The 20589-nt window shown below is 46.3% G+C and overlaps 2 protein-coding genes across 19 annotated transcripts in view; both read right to left on the reverse strand.

Annotated features, from left to right (window-relative positions):
* CGNL1 (cingulin like 1) overlaps nucleotides 1–533 on the reverse strand; it is a 26899-nt gene extending 26366 nt beyond the window's left edge. For 6 of the 9 annotated variants that reach the window (XM_081337113.1, XM_081337108.1, XM_081337109.1 and 3 more), the window contains exon 1: nucleotides 25–101. The gene's annotated coding sequence lies outside the window, so the exon portion shown is untranslated. Of the gene's footprint in view, nucleotides 1–24 lie in introns of all 9 variants that reach the window. The other 3 variants (XM_081337105.1, XM_081337104.1, XM_081337111.1) reach the window with 3 other exon arrangements.
* The window catches only part of TCF12 (transcription factor 12), a 65096-nt gene continuing 45039 nt past the window's right edge, over nucleotides 533–20589 (reverse strand). For 5 of the 10 annotated variants that reach the window (XM_081337133.1, XM_081337127.1, XM_081337134.1 and 2 more), the window contains 10 exons: nucleotides 20116–20180; nucleotides 15649–15727; nucleotides 15146–15219; nucleotides 13747–13818; nucleotides 12662–12853; nucleotides 9243–9357; nucleotides 8545–8716; nucleotides 7241–7473; nucleotides 5295–5438; nucleotides 3314–4963 (listed from right to left, as the gene is read on the reverse strand). In XM_081337133.1, coding sequence (XP_081193259.1) covers nucleotides 5296–5438; nucleotides 7241–7473; nucleotides 8545–8716; nucleotides 9243–9357; nucleotides 12662–12853; nucleotides 13747–13818; nucleotides 15146–15219; nucleotides 15649–15727; nucleotides 20116–20180 — 1145 coding nt within the window. In that variant the 3' untranslated portion in view covers nucleotides 3314–4963; nucleotide 5295. Of the gene's footprint in view, nucleotides 3106–3313; nucleotides 5439–6314; nucleotides 6405–7240; nucleotides 7474–8544; nucleotides 8717–9242; nucleotides 9358–12661; nucleotides 12854–13746; nucleotides 13819–15145; nucleotides 15220–15648; nucleotides 15728–20115; nucleotides 20181–20589 lie in introns of those variants that run through there. The other 5 variants (XM_081337130.1, XM_081337131.1, XR_014027659.1 and 2 more) reach the window with 5 other exon arrangements.

The following is a 20589-nucleotide window of genomic DNA, read 5'->3' on the forward strand; positions in this document are numbered from 1 at the left end:
GCAGCGCGCCCCGGCCCCGCGCACCTCCGTCCGGCCCGCGCCGCGTCCTCCGCCGAGCGAGCGCCTCTGCCCGCCGCCCGGACCGCCCGCTTCTTCCAGGCCGCCGAGGGAGGGACCTGAGACGGGCAGCCCGCCGGGCGGGGCGGGGCGAGGACGGCCGCCCACCCTCTGCACGCGCTCCGGAGCCGCCTGCTTCTGCCCGACGGAGAGGGGGCTTGGGACCCCGCACAGCCGGGAATCGGGGCACTCCGGGCGGAGCCGCTCCGCCGCCGCCCCAGCGCCTCTGCCAAACGTGGGGGGGGCCCGGAGGCAGTAGGGAAGGCAGCCCCCGGCTCTGCTGCCGGCAAGGGGAGGAAAGAACAATGGCCCGAAGGAGTTCGCTCTGCCCTCCCCCCTGCAAACAGGCGCCTTCCACTGTCCAAGGCCGGATTGCAGCCCCTTGTTTCTGAAAGATTCTTCCCGTTCATTTGTGTCCCCGGAAAGGAAAACGATCCCGGTCAGCCGCCTCCCTCCAGCCCCAATCCAAGGGCTCCTCCCGCGAGCGCCTCGGGGCTCTGGAGCTTAGGCAAGGGCGCCACCTGCTGGGGGAATACCTGGGTGTTTCTTGAAATGGGACAGGTGTTTGGAGGGACTCTGGAATCTGCCTGCTCAAGCAAGCCGAGAAGCATAGCGAAGGCACCCACCCGACCCATGCCTGGGACTGTTTTCAGGCCCCGTCACCCTCCTTCCTAGGAGGCCCTACTCGGAGCCTGCTCTGGCTGTGACTTTCAGGGCGACCTTGGGTGCCTATATCACCCCAGGTGAGGCTCTATTTATTCGAGTGATTTAACAGCTCAGAGACCCACTCGCCACCAGAACCAGAATGGCAGATTCTGAAGATCTGGCAAATAACGAAGCAGAGCCATCCGCCCCATTACAGCCTTCAAAGCAGCCCTTCCCAGCCTAATTTAGTTGGGGTTCTTGGGGGAGGAGCAGAAGCAGGAGGCAGAACCTTGCCAAGCAAGGTTCTGGATTATCTCACTTTGCAAAACTAGTTTTGTCTTCTTAAAACTTACCTAGCTAGAGCATAAGGATTGCTGAAAGGGGAAAGTAAAGAATGAAGTTTTAGCTGCATGGCCCCCATGGTGTTGAAGGGCTGGACAGCACAATGAAGGCCCCGGATGCTCGGTTTCACCGAGTGACAACCTTCACACAACTTGGCTCAGGGACAACCTCCTTGTGGTCATTGCTCACTGATTGACAGTAAAGACAGACATCATGGCGGCTAGCTGCCTTGTATTCTAAGCCATCGTTTGGATTCTGGTGTTGCTAGGATGAGAACTCTAGAATTCTATTTCAAGCTAGCTCCAGATCAGATCTTTTCCCCAGAAAGCCCTTTCAGTTGTGACTCCAGACTGGGATTCTCAGGACAGCTTGCTTATATGATCAAAAACTCCAGCAGACAGCCAATCTTGCCTTCTGTGGGAATAACTACAAACCCGAGGGTGACCCATCGTGAGGGGGGCACAAAGGGTGCAACTCTGGATGCTCCGGGGAGATTCCACAGCAGCCCTGAAAGATGAAACATCCAAAGGACCCTGGGGAGTCTGCTTACTGCAAATCTCAAGCATCCTTAGGCAGCTCATAACATCCCCAACATCTGTAATGTGCAGAATTGGGAGGTTGAAGGCTGGTCCAGACACAACATGTATCTGTCTCCATCACTTCCAAGCCAGCAAGTAATCAGGGAATGGATCTGCAATGGTGTTCATGAGTTGCTTCCAGAGCTTTGGATTTATAAATACTGCTGAGGCAGGGAAGTTTGACTGGTGGGCATTTCCTATGGATTTGGGGCCTTTTGAGCTTTATGTTTCATACCACAAGCAATCTGTATGGAGTTGGCGATATATAAATATATTATTTAGTGAGTGGAGCCCCTAAGCAGCACTCGAGGGCAAGTACTATTTCCTGAGAGGCAGACTGGATCCCACAGCCATTGTGGATCACCTCATTTGCAAATGTCCTCTGCCTGCTCTTATAAGGTTTATTCCTTTATTTTTGTAATTTTATTTTTGAAGATTATCTTATGCAGATATCAAATATAATATATGGATTATATATTTTTTGGCTTCCATATGCATTTATTTTTTGCATTATTTTTAAATTGGTTTTATAATTGTTTGCGCCCAGGAACACGTTTGATATTGTTGTTGTTAGTTGCGAAGTCGTGTCCGACCCATCGCGACCCTATGGACAATGTTCCTCCAGGCCTTCCTGTCCTCTACCATCTTCTGGAGTCCATTTAAGCTCACACCTACTGCTTCAGTGACTCCATCCAGCCACCTCATTCTCTGTCGTCCCCTTCTTCTCTTGCCCTCAATCTTTCCCAGCATTAGGCTCTTCTCCAGTGAATCCTTCCTTCTCATTAGGTGGCCAAAGTATTTGAGTTTTAGCTTCAGGATCTGGCCTTCTACAGAGCAGTCAGGGTTGATCTCCTCTAGGACTGACCGGTTTGATCGCCTTGCAGTCCAAGGGACTCGTAGGAGTCTTCTCCAGCACCATAGTTCAAAGGCTTCAATTCTTTGGCGCTCAGCCTTTCTTATGGTCCAGCTTTCACTGCCATACATTGTAACTGGGAAGACCATCACCTTGACTATACGCACTTTTGTTGACAGGGTGATGTCTCTGCTTTTTAGTGTGCTGTCTAGATTTGACATGGCTTTCCTCCCGTTTGATATAAGTGGCCATATAAATTGAAAGAATAAATAAAAATTGCAATGGAGTGGGAATAGCAATTTGCATGCAACCTCCATATTTCGTTCTCTACCTGGTCCCAAACGCAACCTCTAAAACAATCTTGGGCCATTTTGTCTTGAGGTCCATTGTTTCTCCCCCTCCACCCTGCCCTTACGCCTCACTTGAAATGGGCGTAAAGCATTTGTGGCCAACCTCCCCCGGCCCTCCTGCTCTGCTCCCTGGTCCCTCCCATTCCTGGCCCTCCTCTTGCCTTGCCTTTGCCAGGAAAGCTTTTCCTCTGATCTCTGCGTGTGGATTTGTCTGAACCAGGCCTGTGCGCTGGGCATGTTCCAGATTGTTTAAAGCAGCAAATAGAGAAGCAGTGTAAATCTAGAGAAAAAAAATTCAGCATCCTTGTTAATTTTAATTTAAATGGGGAATGGCTTCACATCACTTTTTAAACACTAAAATTAACATGGCTTTAAATCACTTGGCATGTCCATTTAAGCTTCATTCTTTCTATTCATGGGCAGATAAGGATTTACCCAAAAATAGACAACGGCATAAAAATTGTTAAAGATTGTCTGAAAACAATAAATACAAAAGGATGGGACATTTATTGCTACATAAATGTTATATACATAGTGTTTTCTGTTACATTGACAAAAAAAGTGTTGAACCTGTTGCTGGTCAAAAAGGTTTATCTGTAATATCGTGAAATTTGACACAGGGTACAATTTGCAATAACCAACATATGGAAATTGAATAACAAGATGAGAAGCAATTCATCTTGGACAAATAGCTCTTACAATACTCCATAAGGTACTACACAGGATGCTAGAACCCTACTATGCTCTTACAATGCTATTGTAAATTTCTGATATTAATGAACAGGTTATGGTTAAACAACCCTACATTTCTTACTACCTAATATAGTAAAATAAAGTAAGAAAATTTTTACTGAAAACATTTTTTTATTTCAAAAATCTAGAAAGAGTAATATTTAGAATTCAAGAAACTTCTTACAAGATTATTGTATAAAAGACTAGCTACAGTGAAAAATAAGCCAAATGCTCTCTCTCGGTTTTACAAGGGAAGCTTTGGGGTGCACTGCACACATCCTGCACAGCCCAACAAGAGCCAGGAATTCACCAGCCAGGACCCAAAGACCACTGGCTGGGGAACACTGAGGAGGCGGCAGACACTTGCCCAGGATCACTTTAGGACAGCCACTTAACAAACCAGCATGTGGTAGGAACCATCTGAGAGACACGCCCCCTTTGTAGAAGGAAGCCAGCTAGAGCCACAACACCCTCAAAGCAATTCACGTCTTGCCAGAGAAGCTTGCTGAGGATAGCAGGGCAGTGCCATGGTGGCGGGTTTCTCTCTGGGCTGCTACAATGGAAGACAGCTTAAGTTCAAAGGATCAAAGGGGGAGGAATGGCCCAGAGACAGGGCCTCCCTGCTACGCACTCGGCAAAGGCAACTGACCAGGAAGGAGGCAGCAGCCGCCTCCTCCACGGGGAAGCTAGAATCGGGGCACCCTGGACTGCACTGCTCTCATCCCAGGCCAGGATTTCAACCCAGGTTGTGCTTAGGTCGGCCGGGCTTGTCCTTACGGCTCCAGGGCAGCTCTAGGTGGGCTTCCTCTCAGCCCTACAACGGTCCGTCCCATCGGAAGCCTTAGCAGGGAGGGAGCCATCTGAGAATGCAAAAGGCAGAGGGGCTTTCAGCTCAAGGAGTGCTGTGGTTCTATGTGGCTTGTGCATGTCCAGAGAGAGGGGAGCTGGCACATGTCCTTGTCCCTTCTTTAAGACACTTGTAGGCATGGTGGAATGTGAAGGGTCAGTGGCATTGTGGCTTCATTCTCAAAATGCACTTCTCAATATCAGTATTTCAAACAAGCTTTAAACAGATCAATGTTTCCCTTCATACGGTGGATCTTTATAGTTCCAGTACAAATAAATAATGTTTTGTAGTTACAATGCACTTGTCAATTCAGTTGAGGCACAAGGCAGTTTCCCCACCAAGTGGAGAGGAGATGGGAGTCTCTGATTGTGCTGGAGCCACGGGAGGAGGAGGAGGAGAGGTGCTGGTGCTCTTGCTCTCCCTTCTGGGGCCATTTTTCTCCAAGGGCCACTTCTGGACGGGCTGTTTCTCCAGCGAGATGGTCAGTGCTACGTTGAGTGTCCTTGTGAACAAAAGATCCCCTCTTCTTGGTCTCTTCCACAGGGTTCTGGATTCTGATCTGGACATTAAAAGGGCAATGTTGAAGCACTGACAGGTGCAGGGCACCAGGTGGCCTGGACTCTGGCTTCTGGACCGGAGGATCTGGTTCTCATTCAGAGCACCATAATCTGAGGTGCCAGAGCTGCGCAGCCTCACACTTTGCTGAGTGTGACTGTTGCTTTTAATAAATTGTGCTGGTGATCTTGGACTAAAGTAGTAAAGGATTCCAACATACAGTCTTGGTTTTGTGATGGTGTAGTTCAACTTAACGCAAAGTGTTTTGGTATACCCTGTATGCCCATCAACATCCATGTCAGCCCCCCTCCCACCCGCAGACATAAAAACGTCACCTCACATATGTCCTACTGGATTGGCAGTTTCACTAAGCGCCGGATGGCTTCCTGGATGGGGGGTTGGGGGCTCTGCTGATACAACAGACCCCTTTTCCTCTTCCCTTCGCTTAAGGCAAGCTGCTTTGGGGTTCAGGTTCCTCTCTAGAAGTAAAGAAAGAAAGAAATGGGAAATACCTCTTTAAGCTGCTAGCATTGGGCAACATTGGCGTGGAGCCCACGCCTGGGGGCAGAATATGCAGGAAAGCCCTCCTTACATGTTACACCTCTCCATCTACACTCTTCCAAACTGGCCCCTCCCCCCATGCAGATGTCTGTGGGAACTCCTGCTCTTTGGAATCTCTAGTGGGGCTTGACCCATTCTTGTAGTAAACAAGGAGCCTTTCTGTTTAAAAGTGCACTTTCAATGGGACGAGTTTATAGCCCACTCTTCCTTCAAAGAACTCAAGGCTCGCTTAAATGCTTCCCTGAGGGAGTCAAGCAAGGGAAGGTGACCGATGCAAAGCTGCCCAGACAGCTTCAGATTTGAAGGTTCAGACACAAGCCGTCACACCCAATCCTCCAAGAGAAGATCTGAAAAACAGCGGCAGTCTTTTTCCATAGAGTTCCCAATTCTTATGACACGTCAAACTCGCGACGTCACATGATATCGCGCAATGTATTGGGATGGTTTTGCTATTGCCGGCAATGGGGTGGGCACGGCTTCCGGATGATGCGTCCGGCCCGCAGGTTGACACCCCTGCTTTACAAGATCCCTGAGGCAGGGAAGCAGAATAAAAATTAGGTCCCTACTGCTAGCAGAAGTCATGAAATGAATGAGATGTCAGTGCTTCAGATCCCTGAGTAGATGCTATTGCTGATACCATCAGCATCTCATTTATATACACATCCTGGAAATGCTCAGCTGAGAAAGCACCACAGCCGATCCAGCAGGCTCCCCGGAAGAAAGAAGAAACACCCCCTTTAGGAAGTAGGTGACTTTGATGTGAGCTGCATCATTTCTGGAATAAAAATGCTTGCCTATTGGAAGTCAACTGTTATTTCAGTTCCACCAAAGGAGGAGAGTATAAAGAATTTTATAACTTGACCTCTAGAAAGGATTGTTCAAATCTGAAATGGACAAAATATGGATTTGTTACTACAGATTAACTTTATTTTCAGTTGCAGCTATCGGAAGCAGGCAAATCATGTAAGAATCAAAATAGATGGACTTGACAAAATGTGTTTTTTAAAAAGTGCCTCTGTTTAAAACACAAGGCTCTGGGGTTAACATAGAGACGTGTGAAGATGCCTGACAAAGGCTGGCTTGGCGCCCCAGAAGACAGTAAATGCAAAGCTAAATTCTAGATTGGTTTTTCCTGTGACTATAAAATAATTAATGTTCAAAAAATTAATGTTCAACTTCATCCCTTCTCCCCTTTATGTTTCTATTTTCAAATACAGGCAATATTGGACAGTGTGATGGAACACTTGGAAAAACATTTGTAGTGTTAAAAACCTTGGAGGAAAAAGCTATGAAAGCATAATTGCTGAATCTGAGGCTGCCAAACTCAAGGCTGTAGAAAGGAAGCAACTTGCTCAAATCCCAGAAAATCCTGGTGCTGTTTTCCACCATCAGGAGGACCATCACCCAATTCCATGATGGAACCACGCAAGCCCACGGAGGTCAGGCTTGGCCAGTCTGAGGACAACCCTAATTGTTGTGCGCAGGAGGGCTGATCTATGCACTGACAACCCTAAAAGATGGCAAATTATGATATGAAGGAAACAAGTAAATAGAGGGAAAGAGAATGAGCGGAAGGTGAGATGGCTCTGGTTGAGCAAAATCCTCTTTCCCTCTTTTCTACAGACTAATTCCCAGCCTGCCGCCCCCCTCCTTTAGCCTGTGATGGAGCACAGGCAGTGCTTGCCTTCAGGGGCAACGGGAACCTCCAGCCCCAGCTCACCTCGGACCTGCTGCTCCAGGCTGAGGATGACGGCCACGGCCTGGTGAAGGATCAGCAGCTTGGTCTGGGGCTTTTCACTCTTCAGGTGCAGCTGGCACATCCGGCCCAGCTCCTTGAAGGCTTCGTTGATGTCCCGGACACGCAAGCGCTCCCGGGCGTTGTTGGCCATCCGCCGCTCCCGCTCCCGCTCCAGCTTCTGCTCTGGGTTCAGCTCTTCATCTTCGTTCGTGCTGCTTTTGAAACAAAGACAGGAAAGGCATTGAGAGACAATTCTGTTCTTCCACATTCACAGATTATTGTCTTGCCTATTATTACCAGCTGGAATTTTTGAAGGAGTAAACAATTTCATGCTTAGATCTGCATTTTGTGCAACAAACACTGTGCTTTTGGTCTCCAAGAGGCTGCTGTGCCTGCTCTGCTTCTCACAAGAATGGGCACAAACTCACAGCCTGCCAGGTTATACAGGGGAGAGACCTGGCCACTATCGTTCACTGCTAATATGAGTCTTTTTCTTGCCCCTTTCTAGTTGTCAACCGTGTAAGCCAAACTTTTTAAGATTTAGCAATGTGCTGCTTTGTTTGGACAGCAAGTGCAGCCAGGTAATCAGACACAAGCCCTTCTGATCTGGGTCAGATGGTCCAGGAACTTTCAGAAGTCACAACAGACTGGGCAATCCTCAGCTTACATCCATTCAATCAGCAATTGTTCTAAGTTATGGTGGCACTAAAAAAATGGATGTACAACCAGCCCTTGAAGTTCTGGCCATCACAGACGTCCCATGATTGTGATCTGGGCCCAGAAGGGAGCTGCAGTCACACGATCACTTCTCCCAAGCAAAGCGGGTAAGGTCGCAACTAGCTCTAGTCTCTTCTGCTTTTTCTCCCACCCTTAGCAACCCACTGCACGCATACCAGCTCTCCCCTGATCTCCCCCCACCAGCATCCCTCCCACCCCCATTGCTCATTACTTCAGACTCCTGCCTCTACCCATTTAACAACCTGCATGTCTGGGGACTGCCAACCCCTTGCTGTCACTAAGTGATGCGGTCACGTGATGTCATGTTTTACGACCGCCTCGTAATTTAACAACAGGAATTCCAGTCCCTAATGCCATTGTAATCCAAGGACTACTTCCACTAAACTTAAGAAGGAAAACTGACCGTCATTCCATCCTGACAATCTGCCTATATTCCAGCCTGATGCCCAAACCTCAACCCCAAGGGTAACCCCCCTCTACCTCTTCTGCTCTTTCTGATCCAGACGGACCCCTTGATTTCTGGGTTAGGAGGAAAGAAGCCGACATACCTCGTCCTGCCTCTGGAGGAGATTTTGATATCCTTCTGGGAGGACTCGTCATCAGATTTCATGTCATCGGAAGACGTGGGTACCTGTGCATTGTCCTCCTTCTCCTTGTGCTCCAACTTGATCCGCAGCGGGCCTAGGGCTACGGACGGGGTTGGCAGTCTAGCAGGCAGCCCTGCAAGGAAACCCAATGAAGCGCAACATGGCCTATTTTATTTATGGGTAAGATTTATATGGGTGCCCAGCCACTCTCAGTGACTCTGGGCCTCTTACAAACAATAAAAACCCAAAATAAAAGGATAGAAAACTGTAACCCTCACCCACCCCTTTAGAAGAGAGAAGCTGTAACTGTCCTCTTAATGGATGGCAGGCAAAATCAAGAGCAAAGAGAAAGTGGCAGTTCCTATGAAATAGTGCAAGGGCATATTTGAAGAGTTACAATTTGAAACCTGTTGCAGAAATGGGTGCAAGCTTTCTGTAGAACGTCCAGATGAGTATGGTTTGATTGGAAACTTCTGGAATACCCCAGAGGGTTCTATATCTGAAGGGAAGGCTCTATGCACACTCAGTGCCAAGAGAGAGACAGACAGACACGGGGGGGGGGAGGAATCCTGCAAATCTGTGAAAAGGGCTTACGGTAATTACTCATTTCAAAGATTCCCACTAAATTTCCTGAGTGAAGAAATTGAAATGTGACTCACCTCTATAGCTTTCTTGGGTTTTATGGTTTAGTTCTGTACTCTGGGCAGGAACTGTGTTGCACAACCCTGAATGGTTGCTACTGAGGCTGACGCCATCTTCCTGATGTGTGCTGACCTAGACAAAGACAGCACAGACACAGGTTACCCTTCAGCCTGGAATGAGGTCAGCAATCTCCAATTAACCTGGGAAATTTTTGCCATTGTGCTGATTGCAATCCTACAGCAGAAATCACATGTGCCACGTGGGAAGTCAGTGAGCTAGTGGAGGAGCTTGCTGAGGGACACTACTCCCCGGGAGTCACCCTCCACACTTTCTGCAGGAGCAAGATGGGCACTCTTGTTGCTGACCTTTGGGAAGGAAAACTGGGACTGTGTGAAGAACTTGGGTGGTAGTGGAGTCACAGGCTGTACCTGGAATGAGCTAGAGTGCCCTTCCTGGAAGTATGGCATGGGATGTTCTGTGGACTAGGATATCGATCTCACAATATTTATACTTAAATGATTGTAGAATTGCCAGGAACATAAAGAGTTCTTCCATTTCAGCTCTCTGAATCCATTAGAGTCTCTGACTGACGACTCTCCACTTGGTTTCATGCCTTTAATGATGGTCCTATGTGCTACTTAAGAGCTGCAGTGGTGCTGGGATGGTGTGGTTGGGTGTGTGTGTGAGAAAGGGAGACACGACAGTATGAAGAATGGAACAGGGCATGAGAACGTGTAAGAACCAAGCAGAGGGACATGCCCTCTTCCAGGCACCTCATGGGGCCCAGAGTGTCGACTGGACCAAAACCAGGGACGGAAGGAAGGGTGCTTGTTTGGCTTTGGGCTGGTACTTGCCAATCCTGCTGCCCCCCCCGCACGCCCCCCCCAAGCAGGCCGCCTGCTTGCCAGGATGAAAACGCTGAGTGGCGGGATTGGGTGTGTGTGTGGTGTTGCCATTCCATTGGGTCCTTCCTGCTGGCTCCTCTGATGATCAAGACATCGAGTTTTACCAGTACCCAGATGAGTATTTATTTTATGAAGTCACACTTTCCAAAACTTAGATAAAAGCTAAAATGAAGCGTAATTTAACACTGGCATTAGACCACAAAGACCAGGTTAAAGATATATTATGCTTTAAATAGTTTTCAAGAGCAATAAACTACATGTCTGAAACAGTATTAGGCTTGCAGCTTATGCCCTCTGCTGACCCGACCCCATCCTTAACTTGATGACTAGACAGTTTCACCTATACAAATCTGCAACCAGCGATTGGTTCAATTTAACACAAGGGAGATTATTAAATCTTGAGGGTTACGATTTGTTATTTGGTTGGCATGCATATTTATTGTATGATAAGAAGGTGGATAATGTGTTTAAGATACATATATTAAGGTATGCTCTGTTGCGAGTATGGAAAAAATATAGACATAAGTTAAATTATAAGATACCAATTTGGGCAATACCTAAACATGCAATAGAAAATATAAATGTTGGATTTAAACATGATGAGACCACATATAAAGAAATTTTAAGATTAGAAAGGAATGTATGGCAATTAAACCGCCCTGAGTCCTTCGGGAATAGGGCGGTATAGAAATTTAATTAAATAAAATAAATAAATAAATAAATATAATATTTTAAAAGAAGAAAAGATTGTGCAAACCTGGTTTCAGTATGGGCAGTTACAAGCAAGATGGAAATAAGATCAGAAAGTTGGCTTTTCGATAACTGATGGAAATTTGGTAAAACAAATTAGAGATCAAGGTCAAGCACATATAAGAAGGATATATAATGCACTGATAGAAATTGATTCAGAAACGGAACTTGTTAAAGATTGTAGGATAAAGTGGGCCCAGAATTTTCAGGAGGTTATAACAATGGATACCTGGGAAAAGATTTGGGTTAGAAACGTAAAATTTACACAGGCCCAAAATTTAAGAGAATTTTTATAAAATGTTTTATAGGTGGCACTTAGACCCTAAAAAATTAGCAAGTATGTATCCGAACTGCCAGCCCAAATGTTGGAGGTGTGGTTGTGAGGATGCAACGTATTTTCACATATGGTGGACTTGTAAAAAAGTCAAAGCTTTTTGGATTAAAATTTGGTAGAATATGCAAAAGATATTTAAGAAAAAAAATAAGGTCTTCTCCGGTTGTTTTTGTTGGGTATTATCACAGACTTTACTGTTACAGATACTAAATTGATGTTGAATTTAATTACGGCAGCAAGACTTTTAGTAGCGCAATATTGGAAGAAAGAGGAACTGCCGACTATAGAAGAGTGGACTTTGAAAGTCTCTAATCTGGCGGAAATGGCAAAGATCTCAGCATATTTGAAAGAACATTCGCAACAGAGATATATTGTGGAATGGAGAAGATGGATTGAATATATTCAGAATAAATATGGGACTAAAAAGTTTCATTTAGCATTTGATTAAGTAGTGGTTTTATATGACATATTATTAGTTATTTGTTAGTAATATAGTTATGACTATGGAGAGTTAAAGTGCGATAGAATTTAATGTTTTATTTTTGTTGTTAGCATATTTTAGCTTACGTTTGTGAGTTTATACCCTGTATTCAGCTCTGGGAAGTTGGGGGGGGGAGGGGGAGGGGAGGGGGGAAGGGGAGGGGAGGGGAGAGGGGGAGGGAGTTTTTTTCTTTTTTCTATTTTAAAAAATGTACTGTAAAACTTTTCAATAAAAAAAAATCTGCAACCAGCTAGTTCCAGCATGCCCCAAGATTCCTTCAAAAGAAGGAAAATGTATTCAGGGTTGAGCACAAAGACTCAGAATATCTGCAGGGAAATGGACTTCAGAAAGAAAATATACCAAGAATCATCCAGCAGATTAGAACAGACCTTGTTCTGTATGTGAATCTGATCTGTGAATTCTGCCCTTCCCCTCAAGGAAAGCTTTCAACATCTGTGCATGTGATGCATTAAGCAGTCTGCTTCATCACATCTTTTTTCTATAGTAAAATAAATGAATAAACCACTGCTTAACACAATTAATATGAATGGAATTTTGTTGTACAAAATGACTGCTGTATTCTATCCCTTTCAGTAATCAAACAGCTGCTAATGGATTGAGAAGTTGGAATCCTCCCTTCATTATAAAATGCCCAGCTGCTATGGGGCTGCAGGCAGGCAGTTTCCCATAGGGGTTACCGGTGCCCAGAGACCCCCTTGGCTTGTGTGCTTGGAAAGCTAAGCTATATAAAAAAGGATATCCCTGGTCTGTGCTCTGTTCACTCGGCCAACCATTTCAGATCTGCCCTTCTCTACATTATTCTTGTCAAACCCCCCCACCCCCCTCCCCTCCAGGTCTTGATCAATTTGGCACCTGAATAACGACTCTTACCAATCAGCCTCAAACATTCGTGCCCCAGTTTGGAAAAGAGTGGGTCTCCCCAATAAGGAAAGATCAGAAGCTCACCATCGAGGCTTGTCTACTGGCAGTGTCGTAAGTGGCATTCAAAGTGCTAACGGGCCCATTGTGGGATAGCCGCAATAAGCCCTCCATCTCTCCGTGAGCCCCTGCCAGGCTCGTCGAAGGCCCCACGGCATGGTTTCTCAGCACGTGGATGGCGTCATCGAGTCTGTCCAGGCGGTCTTCCATCCGGGACTGCTGTTGGGATTGAGGGGTGCAGGAAGGTCATTTATGGCACAGAGCGGTTTATTCCACTCTATCCTCAAGCATTCTACAATGGGAAAGGCAGCCAGGGAAATGTGGCGGTATCAAAAGGACTTCAAAAACAGCCCAGAAGTGAACCAGCAACTATGTGAGAGGGTAACACTTCTGGCTCCAAAACAAAAGAGAGGCGAACTACAAAACTAATCTTGTTTAGTATTCTGGAATAAACTTGAAAGAAAGAAGAGAGGGGAAAGGAAGCAAAACTCTCAATGGGGATTAAAAAGGAAAAATAGTACCATAATTTGACTGTTTTCTAGGCAACAAATGACAGCAAGCAGGAATAGCCAGAGGAGATTAGTATTAAAAACAGGTTCCAAGTTCCATCACATCCTGCAAACTCTTCCTTCTTCCCTCAGCCAGTCCTGAGAGTCGGGCAGAGCCTCTGTGGTCCTGATCTGTTTCCAGCCAAAAGACACGGTTATGATTGAGCAAGGAGGCACAAGCCCCACAATGGGCTCCTTTCATCAGGATCCTGCCCTCTTCCCAAAGAGAGTCAGATTTGACCATTACTGCCATGACGCAAAATGCACGAAAGGGGGGCGGGGGGCGGGTTGAGATAGAGCAGTTTGCTTTCAGGTTTGAGCTCTTGAATCAGATTTCATGCCAGGATTTATCTTGGCATATATTTATTGATTGTTCAAATAAAGTATGGAAAAGAGCATTCACATTTATAGCCTTTCTACAAGTTGAAAAGACAAACTGATGGAAGGAAGAGATGCATCAGCCATGCCATAGTAAATGGGGTGGGCGCTTACTTTTAAAAATCTGTTAAGTAGAGTTAACAAAAAAAACCCCTCCAAAAGGCACCCTCTAAACAGAAATAGTACCTCACAGACATCCTTTAAGAAGGACATAGCATCTTGCAAATGCTCATGAAGCTGTTGCTCAACTCGATTTTTCTGGCAAATTCAAGACAGAACAAGAAGCAAAGCACAAGTTAAGTAACGATAAAGAGGTGAGGTAAATAGCTGATATGCAGGTCAGCCTCAGTGGTTAGTTAAGTTAATTTCACAAAGGTTTAATTAAACTCAAAAATAAGGGGATAAAATGCTGTGCTCAGTGGGTTAGGACGCTGAGCTTGTCGATCAGAAGGTCGGCAGTTTGGCGGGTCGAATCCCGAGTGCCGCGTAACAGAGTGAGCGCCTGTTACTCGTCCCAGCTTCTGCCCACCTAGCAGTTCGAAAGCACGTAAAAATGCAAGTAGAAAAATAGGGACCACTACGGTGGGAAGGTAACAGCGTTCCGTGCGCCTTTGGTGTCTAGTCATGCCGGCCACACGACCACGGAGACGTCCTCGGACAAGCGCTGGCTCTTCGGCTTTGAAACGGAGATGAGCACCGGCCCCTAGAGTCGGAAACAACTAGCACGCATGTGCGGGGGAACCTTTACCTTTTTTAAAGCAATCTCTATAGATTGCTTTTGTACATTCACAATGGATGGCAGTAGGCAAATTACTGTATTTGTTAGCTGCATGAGAAAAATTTTACCTTGGGAGACCTTACAGATGCAAAATGCTTTATCAATATGTACACATTATTTTTCTCTTCTGCTTCTGAGACGGGACTGGCAGCTTTCTACAGTAATTCCTATCACCATCTCCCCTCCACAGATCCCCTCAAAGTATTTAGTGGGGGATCCGGGAAGCAGACCACTTTCTCCCCCCCCCCACTCCGCCCCTTCCACAGCTAAGTCTGCAGAACACAGAGGCAGCGATCGGAAGCAACCAGTTCAGATTCATCCCCCTAAACTCCTTTCATGCTGATGGTCGCAAGACTGGATACTGTGCATCCCTTTCACTCCATACACACAATGGGTCTCTTTATCCTTAATTTTTTTGTGCTGAAGAGCCCCACGCGGTGCCTTCTTTCTTGAGTTACACCAATTGCCTTTTGGCATATTTTCCAATTCTGCAATATCCTTTCAGACCGACGGTCCTTGAACAAGAGATGCTGATGTAGTAATGTAAGTGGCAAGCAGAATTATACTATTTTCAACTCAATGCAGGAAGCTCCCAAAAATAAAACTCATTTCGGTCTTGCAGTTTTAATTATTGCTAAATTAATGATTTTAATGAACTGTAAGTTTTCCTGAGAAAATGGTTTTGAAAGGCAATGTACACAAAAACAAGTATCTTGGTTCTGTTAGAGGAAATGAATGTTTAAATAAGATTTGTTTCAATAAAACCAGCAAGCCATTTCTTGGCCAGAGTTGTCCAGCAATTCTTACCAACGAATGTAAAGAATTTTCATAGCTTGGAGATGAAGGGGCTTGTCCTCCAGTTCTTGACCACTGACCAGCACCTGTCAAAATCAACATTGCTGAAGCATGGCACAAGCAGGAGAAATGCATCTTACTGCTGCCAACATCTTCTGATTTATAAAGAGCTTTCTATAATTTTTATATGCAGTTTGGATTGTGTTTCTTTGTGGAACCCAGCAAGGACCAAGCACAGAATACTGACTGACAACTGGAAGTGGGGGGTAGAGATAACCTTCCCAGAAAAGTAATGACTTGTTACCAATATGCTGAATGGGAGTACCTCACACAACAATTTTTGGATAAAGGGGCATTCATAGGTTCTCTGCACATGCTCAGCAGCTCTTTGAGGTATACTGGAGAAGAGAGATCCAACAAAACAGCACAACTGCCAGCGCACATCTCTCTGCTAAAAAACCAGTTCTTACAAGATTTTGAAAAAGGAAGAGGAGGTAGGGGGGGATGGACAGTACCTGTGAGAGATGATGGTGATCCAACAGGTGTTGAAGGATTTGAAGGAAAGCTACTGCTAGTGTGGTCAGGAGAATAAATCTGGAAAAAAAAGAAATGTCACAATATAAATGTAGCCATTTGAACTATTTGATATGCTAGAATCTACACGTTAAAAAAATTAGCTGAACAACAATTGAAGAAAAGGAAATGTTTAGAAATATTCAGCTTGGCAACTCTGAAAGTTTTATTAATGTATCTGTAATTGACCTGATAGGGCAAGCCAGTAGAATATAAAATGAGAGCAAACCCCACTCCCTTCTAAGACTGATGTTACCTAGTTAGGTAATGAAACCTCTGCAAGAAAACAACCAAGCTCAGAGAGCACCATGGACCTCATAGTTCAACCCGGAGGGATAAATATTCCATTCTATCAATAACTGTGATTCCCTGTGATTCTCTCCCCAATGCAGTTCCTATTGTTCTTATATAATCATTCTCAACGCACACCTGACTAGGAACGAAATATGAGTAATTTGAACACCACCACGGCAAGTCTGTGAATCCATTCACCTGACAAAGGCAAAGTTACCAAGCCTGCAGCTGCAGGCTCTGAGCTGTTAACATAGGGACTTAAAATGCCCATGTCATCCTGTTGGGATCCCTGGCCTCAAGCAACAAAGCCATTCAAGGATCACTTGGAAAAGTCAACTTCCCGATGTTTCCCTCTCTTCTCTTCAGAGACTATCAGCTCTGAGCTATTCAAACTGTACAAAGGCTGCTCTCTCTGAACTGGAAACAGGAATGTAGGTCTGGACCGAGAGATTTGATATAATCAACAACATTAAAGAAAACCGTCTGATTTGATTTTCTTTAAATTAAAAACCAAATGTTTTGATTTGGCATTAAACACTGACATAAACCAGATGCTTCTCTCACCATGTAAACCCCTATGGGCACTATCCTAGGGGTTATTGTTTGGCAAATGTTCAGAGAGGCACATCAGATATGCTAGATATGCCCAGATTTTCTTTGCTTTCTATCTACACTAGTTCATTATCCAAGCCCATGTATAATCCATTGGGCTTTGAGAGCTTTGGGTAAATACTTTCATGTACAATTCTCTTTCTTTCCAGCTCTAAAATTATGACTGCAATTATCCAGGCTTAAATCTAAAAGAAAAGGACCTTTGCAAACGTATTATCTGACCTTTCCTTTTTAACCATGCAGTATTTTGTAAAGAATTTGATATTTAGATTCAGAAATAAATGCTGCATCCTGTTATTTTTTTAAAAGCACCACATCAGACACAATCTTATTTCTGCTATTAATGACAACATTTAAAGGGGAAAGAAAGGCAGCAACTTTGCAATTTCAGGATGGTTTTGTTGCTTCATCAGACAGGTTAAAAGCTCAAGAACTAAGTATGGGGATTCCTTCATGGGCAATGAATACACATCTCCAGGTGAGGGAAAGCCCAGGATGGAATATTTGTGAACTGATTTGGCTGACTCGTGTCAAGCAGCACCAAGAAGGTGAAGGGCTTCCTTATCTTCCAGTTATGCAAACTGCTTGGCTCCCAGCACACACTAAGCTCTTCTCTTCTGTCCCCAACTAACAGTACACATTCATACCAGACCCTTAGCAAACTGTGGCTGCATCCAACGTTACCGATGATCTCCCTCCCATTTCTTTGTCGTAGAGACCTTCTAATGAAAGCAGCTCCTCCTTTGTGGAGGAAGCTTTGGTGAGGAAACTTTATAAGGTCTTATCTTGCGGCGATAAGGACGGCGAAGTCTAACTACTTTGCTGCCCTTATCGCGTCCGCAGATAATCGCCCGGCCGCCCTGTTTAGGGTAACTCGCTCCCTCCTTAACCAGGAGGTGAGAGAGGATCCCTTGCGGGGACGAGCTGAGGAGTTTAGTCATCATCTGGCGGACAAAATCGCTCAGATCCGGACCGGTCTGGACTCTGACTGGGCAGAGTCTAATGTGGAGGAATCGGGCGGTCTTGAGCATGTTATCTGGACTGAGTTCGACCCTGTTTCCCCTGATGATGTGGACAGGATCATGGGGAGACTGAGCACCACCACCTGTTTGTTGGATCCGTGCCCCTCCTGGCTAGCTTATGCGGCCCGGGAGGGGACACGAGGCTGGTTCCATGCAGTAATAACTGCTTCTTTGAAGGAGGGTGTCTTCCCTGCCGCCTTGAAGGAGGCGGTGGTGAGACCCCTCCTCAAGAAGCCTGCTTTGGACCCGGCTGTTTTAAATAACTATCGTCCAGTCTCCAACCTTCGCTTTTTGGCGAAGGTTGTTGAGAGTGTGGTGGCGCATCAGCTTCCTCTGTTCCTGGAGGAAACTGATTATCTGGACCCGTACCAATCGGGTTTCAGACCCGGACACAGCACGGAGACGGCATTGGTCGCGCTGGTGAATGATCTCTGGAGGGCTAGGGACAGGGGTTGCTCCTCTGTCCTGGTCCTATTAGATCTCTCAGCGGCTTTCGATACCATCGACCATGGTATCCTGCTGCGGCGTCTCAGGGGGTTGGGAGTGGGAGGCACCGTTTTACGGTGGTTCTCCTCCTATCTCCTGGGCCGCTCGCAGTCGGTGTTGGCGGGAGGGCAGAGATCCGCCCCGAGGCCTCTCATTTGTGGAGTTCCTCAGGGGTCGGTTCTCTCGCCCCTCCTGTTCAACATCTATATGAAGCCGCTGGGCGAGATCATTCGTGGTTTCGGGGTGGGGTATCATCAGTACGCTGATGATACCCAACTTTTTCTTTCCACGCCGAACCAACCCAGTGATGCCCTCGCCGTGATGTCCCGGTGCCTGGAGGCGGTCCAGGTCTGGATGGGGAGAAACAGGCTTCGTCTCAATCCCGCCAAGACTGAGTGGCTGTGCATATCGGCATCTCGGGTCAACCAGATTATTCCATCTCTAACGATGGGGGGTGAGGTGTTACCCCCCGTTGATAGGGCTCGCAACTTGGGCGTCCTCCTGGATTCACGACTCAATTTTGAAGACCACATAGGAGCCGTGACCAGGAGGGCTTTTGCCCAGGTTCGCCTGGTGCGCCAGTTGCGTCCCTATCTGGACCGAGATGCCATACGCACAGTTACTCATGCGCTCGTGACCTCCCATTTGGACTACTGCAACGCTCTCTAGATGGGGCTGCCCTTGAGGACCACTCGGAGGCTTCAACTGGTGCAGAATGCGGCCGCGCGAGTTGTAATGGGGGTCTCCCGATACTCCCATGTAACACCTCTACTCCGCGAGCTGCATTGGCTTCCGGTTGTCCTCCGGGTGAAATTCAAGGTGCTGGTCATTACCTATAAAGCCCTACATGGCTTGGGTCCGGGGTATTTGAGGGAACACCTGCTGCCAGCATCAAGTGCCCTTCGTCCAGTGCGCTCCCACAGGGAGGGTCTGCTCAGGGTCCCACCGGTAAGAGATTGCCGACGGGTAACGCCCAGGGATAGGGCCTTCTCAGTGGGGGCGCCTGCCCTCTGGAACCAGCTGCCAGTGGAGCTGAGGACTGCCCCCGACCTCCGTTCATTCCGCCGGGGCCTGAAGACCTGGCTCTTTGAGCTCTCTGGCCCAGGCTGAGGATTAATTTATTTTAACTGGGGTTTTATTTGCACAGGGTTAAGTTTAATCTTTTTTAAACTGGTTTTAACTTTTGTATTGTGGTTTTTAATTCCCTGTAAACCGCCCTGAGTCCTCAGGGAAAGGGCGGTATATAAATGTAATAAAATAAAATAAAATAAAATAAAACTTTAGGGCAAAGCTATTTCAGGCAAGGTAGCTGCATCACTCAACCATCCTCTCTGCCATGCAGTTAATTATAGAATGTATTTCTCAAGAGGAATTTATTTCTTAATCTCTGCACAATAAACAGTTTTCCTGGGTGCTACGTTTTACTACTACGTTTTACTAGCCACCCCCAGTTGTAGATCTAAAGTGGAATATTTCAAGGGTCATGGCTTAAAATATAAATGGCATTAAAGAAACAACCCTGAATAGGAGAGCTCCCCAGACAATATTTGGAAATATATAGCACATAATTATTTAATCAAGTTGTCTTTTGCTTTGGGTCTTGCATTTTGTTTTCTGTTGCTATGCCTGTGCATTCCCCTCTGTCCGCATGCTCCTCTGCCTATTGGGGGGGGGGGAGAGAGGAGAAGAAGACAGCCCAACCGCTCCATAATCTTAACTAGCAATCTTTCTCTTCCAAGAAGACAAGTTTTGCTGTCGTGCCTGCATATAATGTGCCTGAGTGGAGCTTTAGGTGTAAATGAACTTTAGAACATCAACCACAAATTCAAGTAAATGCCCCTCTCAAATCCAAGGCACACGGGTTGCCTGGCCACAGACCCCTCTAGATGCATTCTGCATTTGCTCACCGACATCTACTTGAGGCAATCCGAAAGGCAAGAATTTGCATATGGAGTTTGGATCCTTCCTAGGATTGCTCCACATACGATTACTTACTGAGGCCAAAGCTTTTCCAAGGGTGTCCCCAGTCTGTGAACTTCCACCAGGATTCCCTCTATGAACTGTAAAGAAAAAGGCAACACAATACTGAGGTGGTGCAGATGGCCAGTACTTAAGAGAGCAAAATGGAGGGAGGAGGAAGAGCGCCATCAAGAAGGGAAACTGGGAGTTACCTTGGCCCTGCTGTTCTCAAAGGGGCCTTCATTCTGGGCAAAGCGCATCCTCTCAATTACAGGCAAGGGAAGGGGTTTCCTTCAAGAGTGCTGGGAAGCAAACTTTCCCAACTACAGTCAACCGCAGAGCCCCAAAGCATCCCCTGAATCGGTTTATATAGAACTGTATTTCTCCCGTCCCATGGAATTCCAGAACTTGGGGAAAGGGAAAGCACTAACCTCCAGTGTGCTCACCTGTTCTAACCCATTTTCAGCCAGGCCATGGATCATTCTCCACTTTAGGGACCTAGGTAAATGG

This window comes from Vipera berus, assembly GCF_964194415.1.
Source record: "Vipera berus genome assembly, chromosome: 12".
Taxonomy (NCBI): Eukaryota; Metazoa; Chordata; class Lepidosauria; order Squamata; family Viperidae; genus Vipera; species Vipera berus.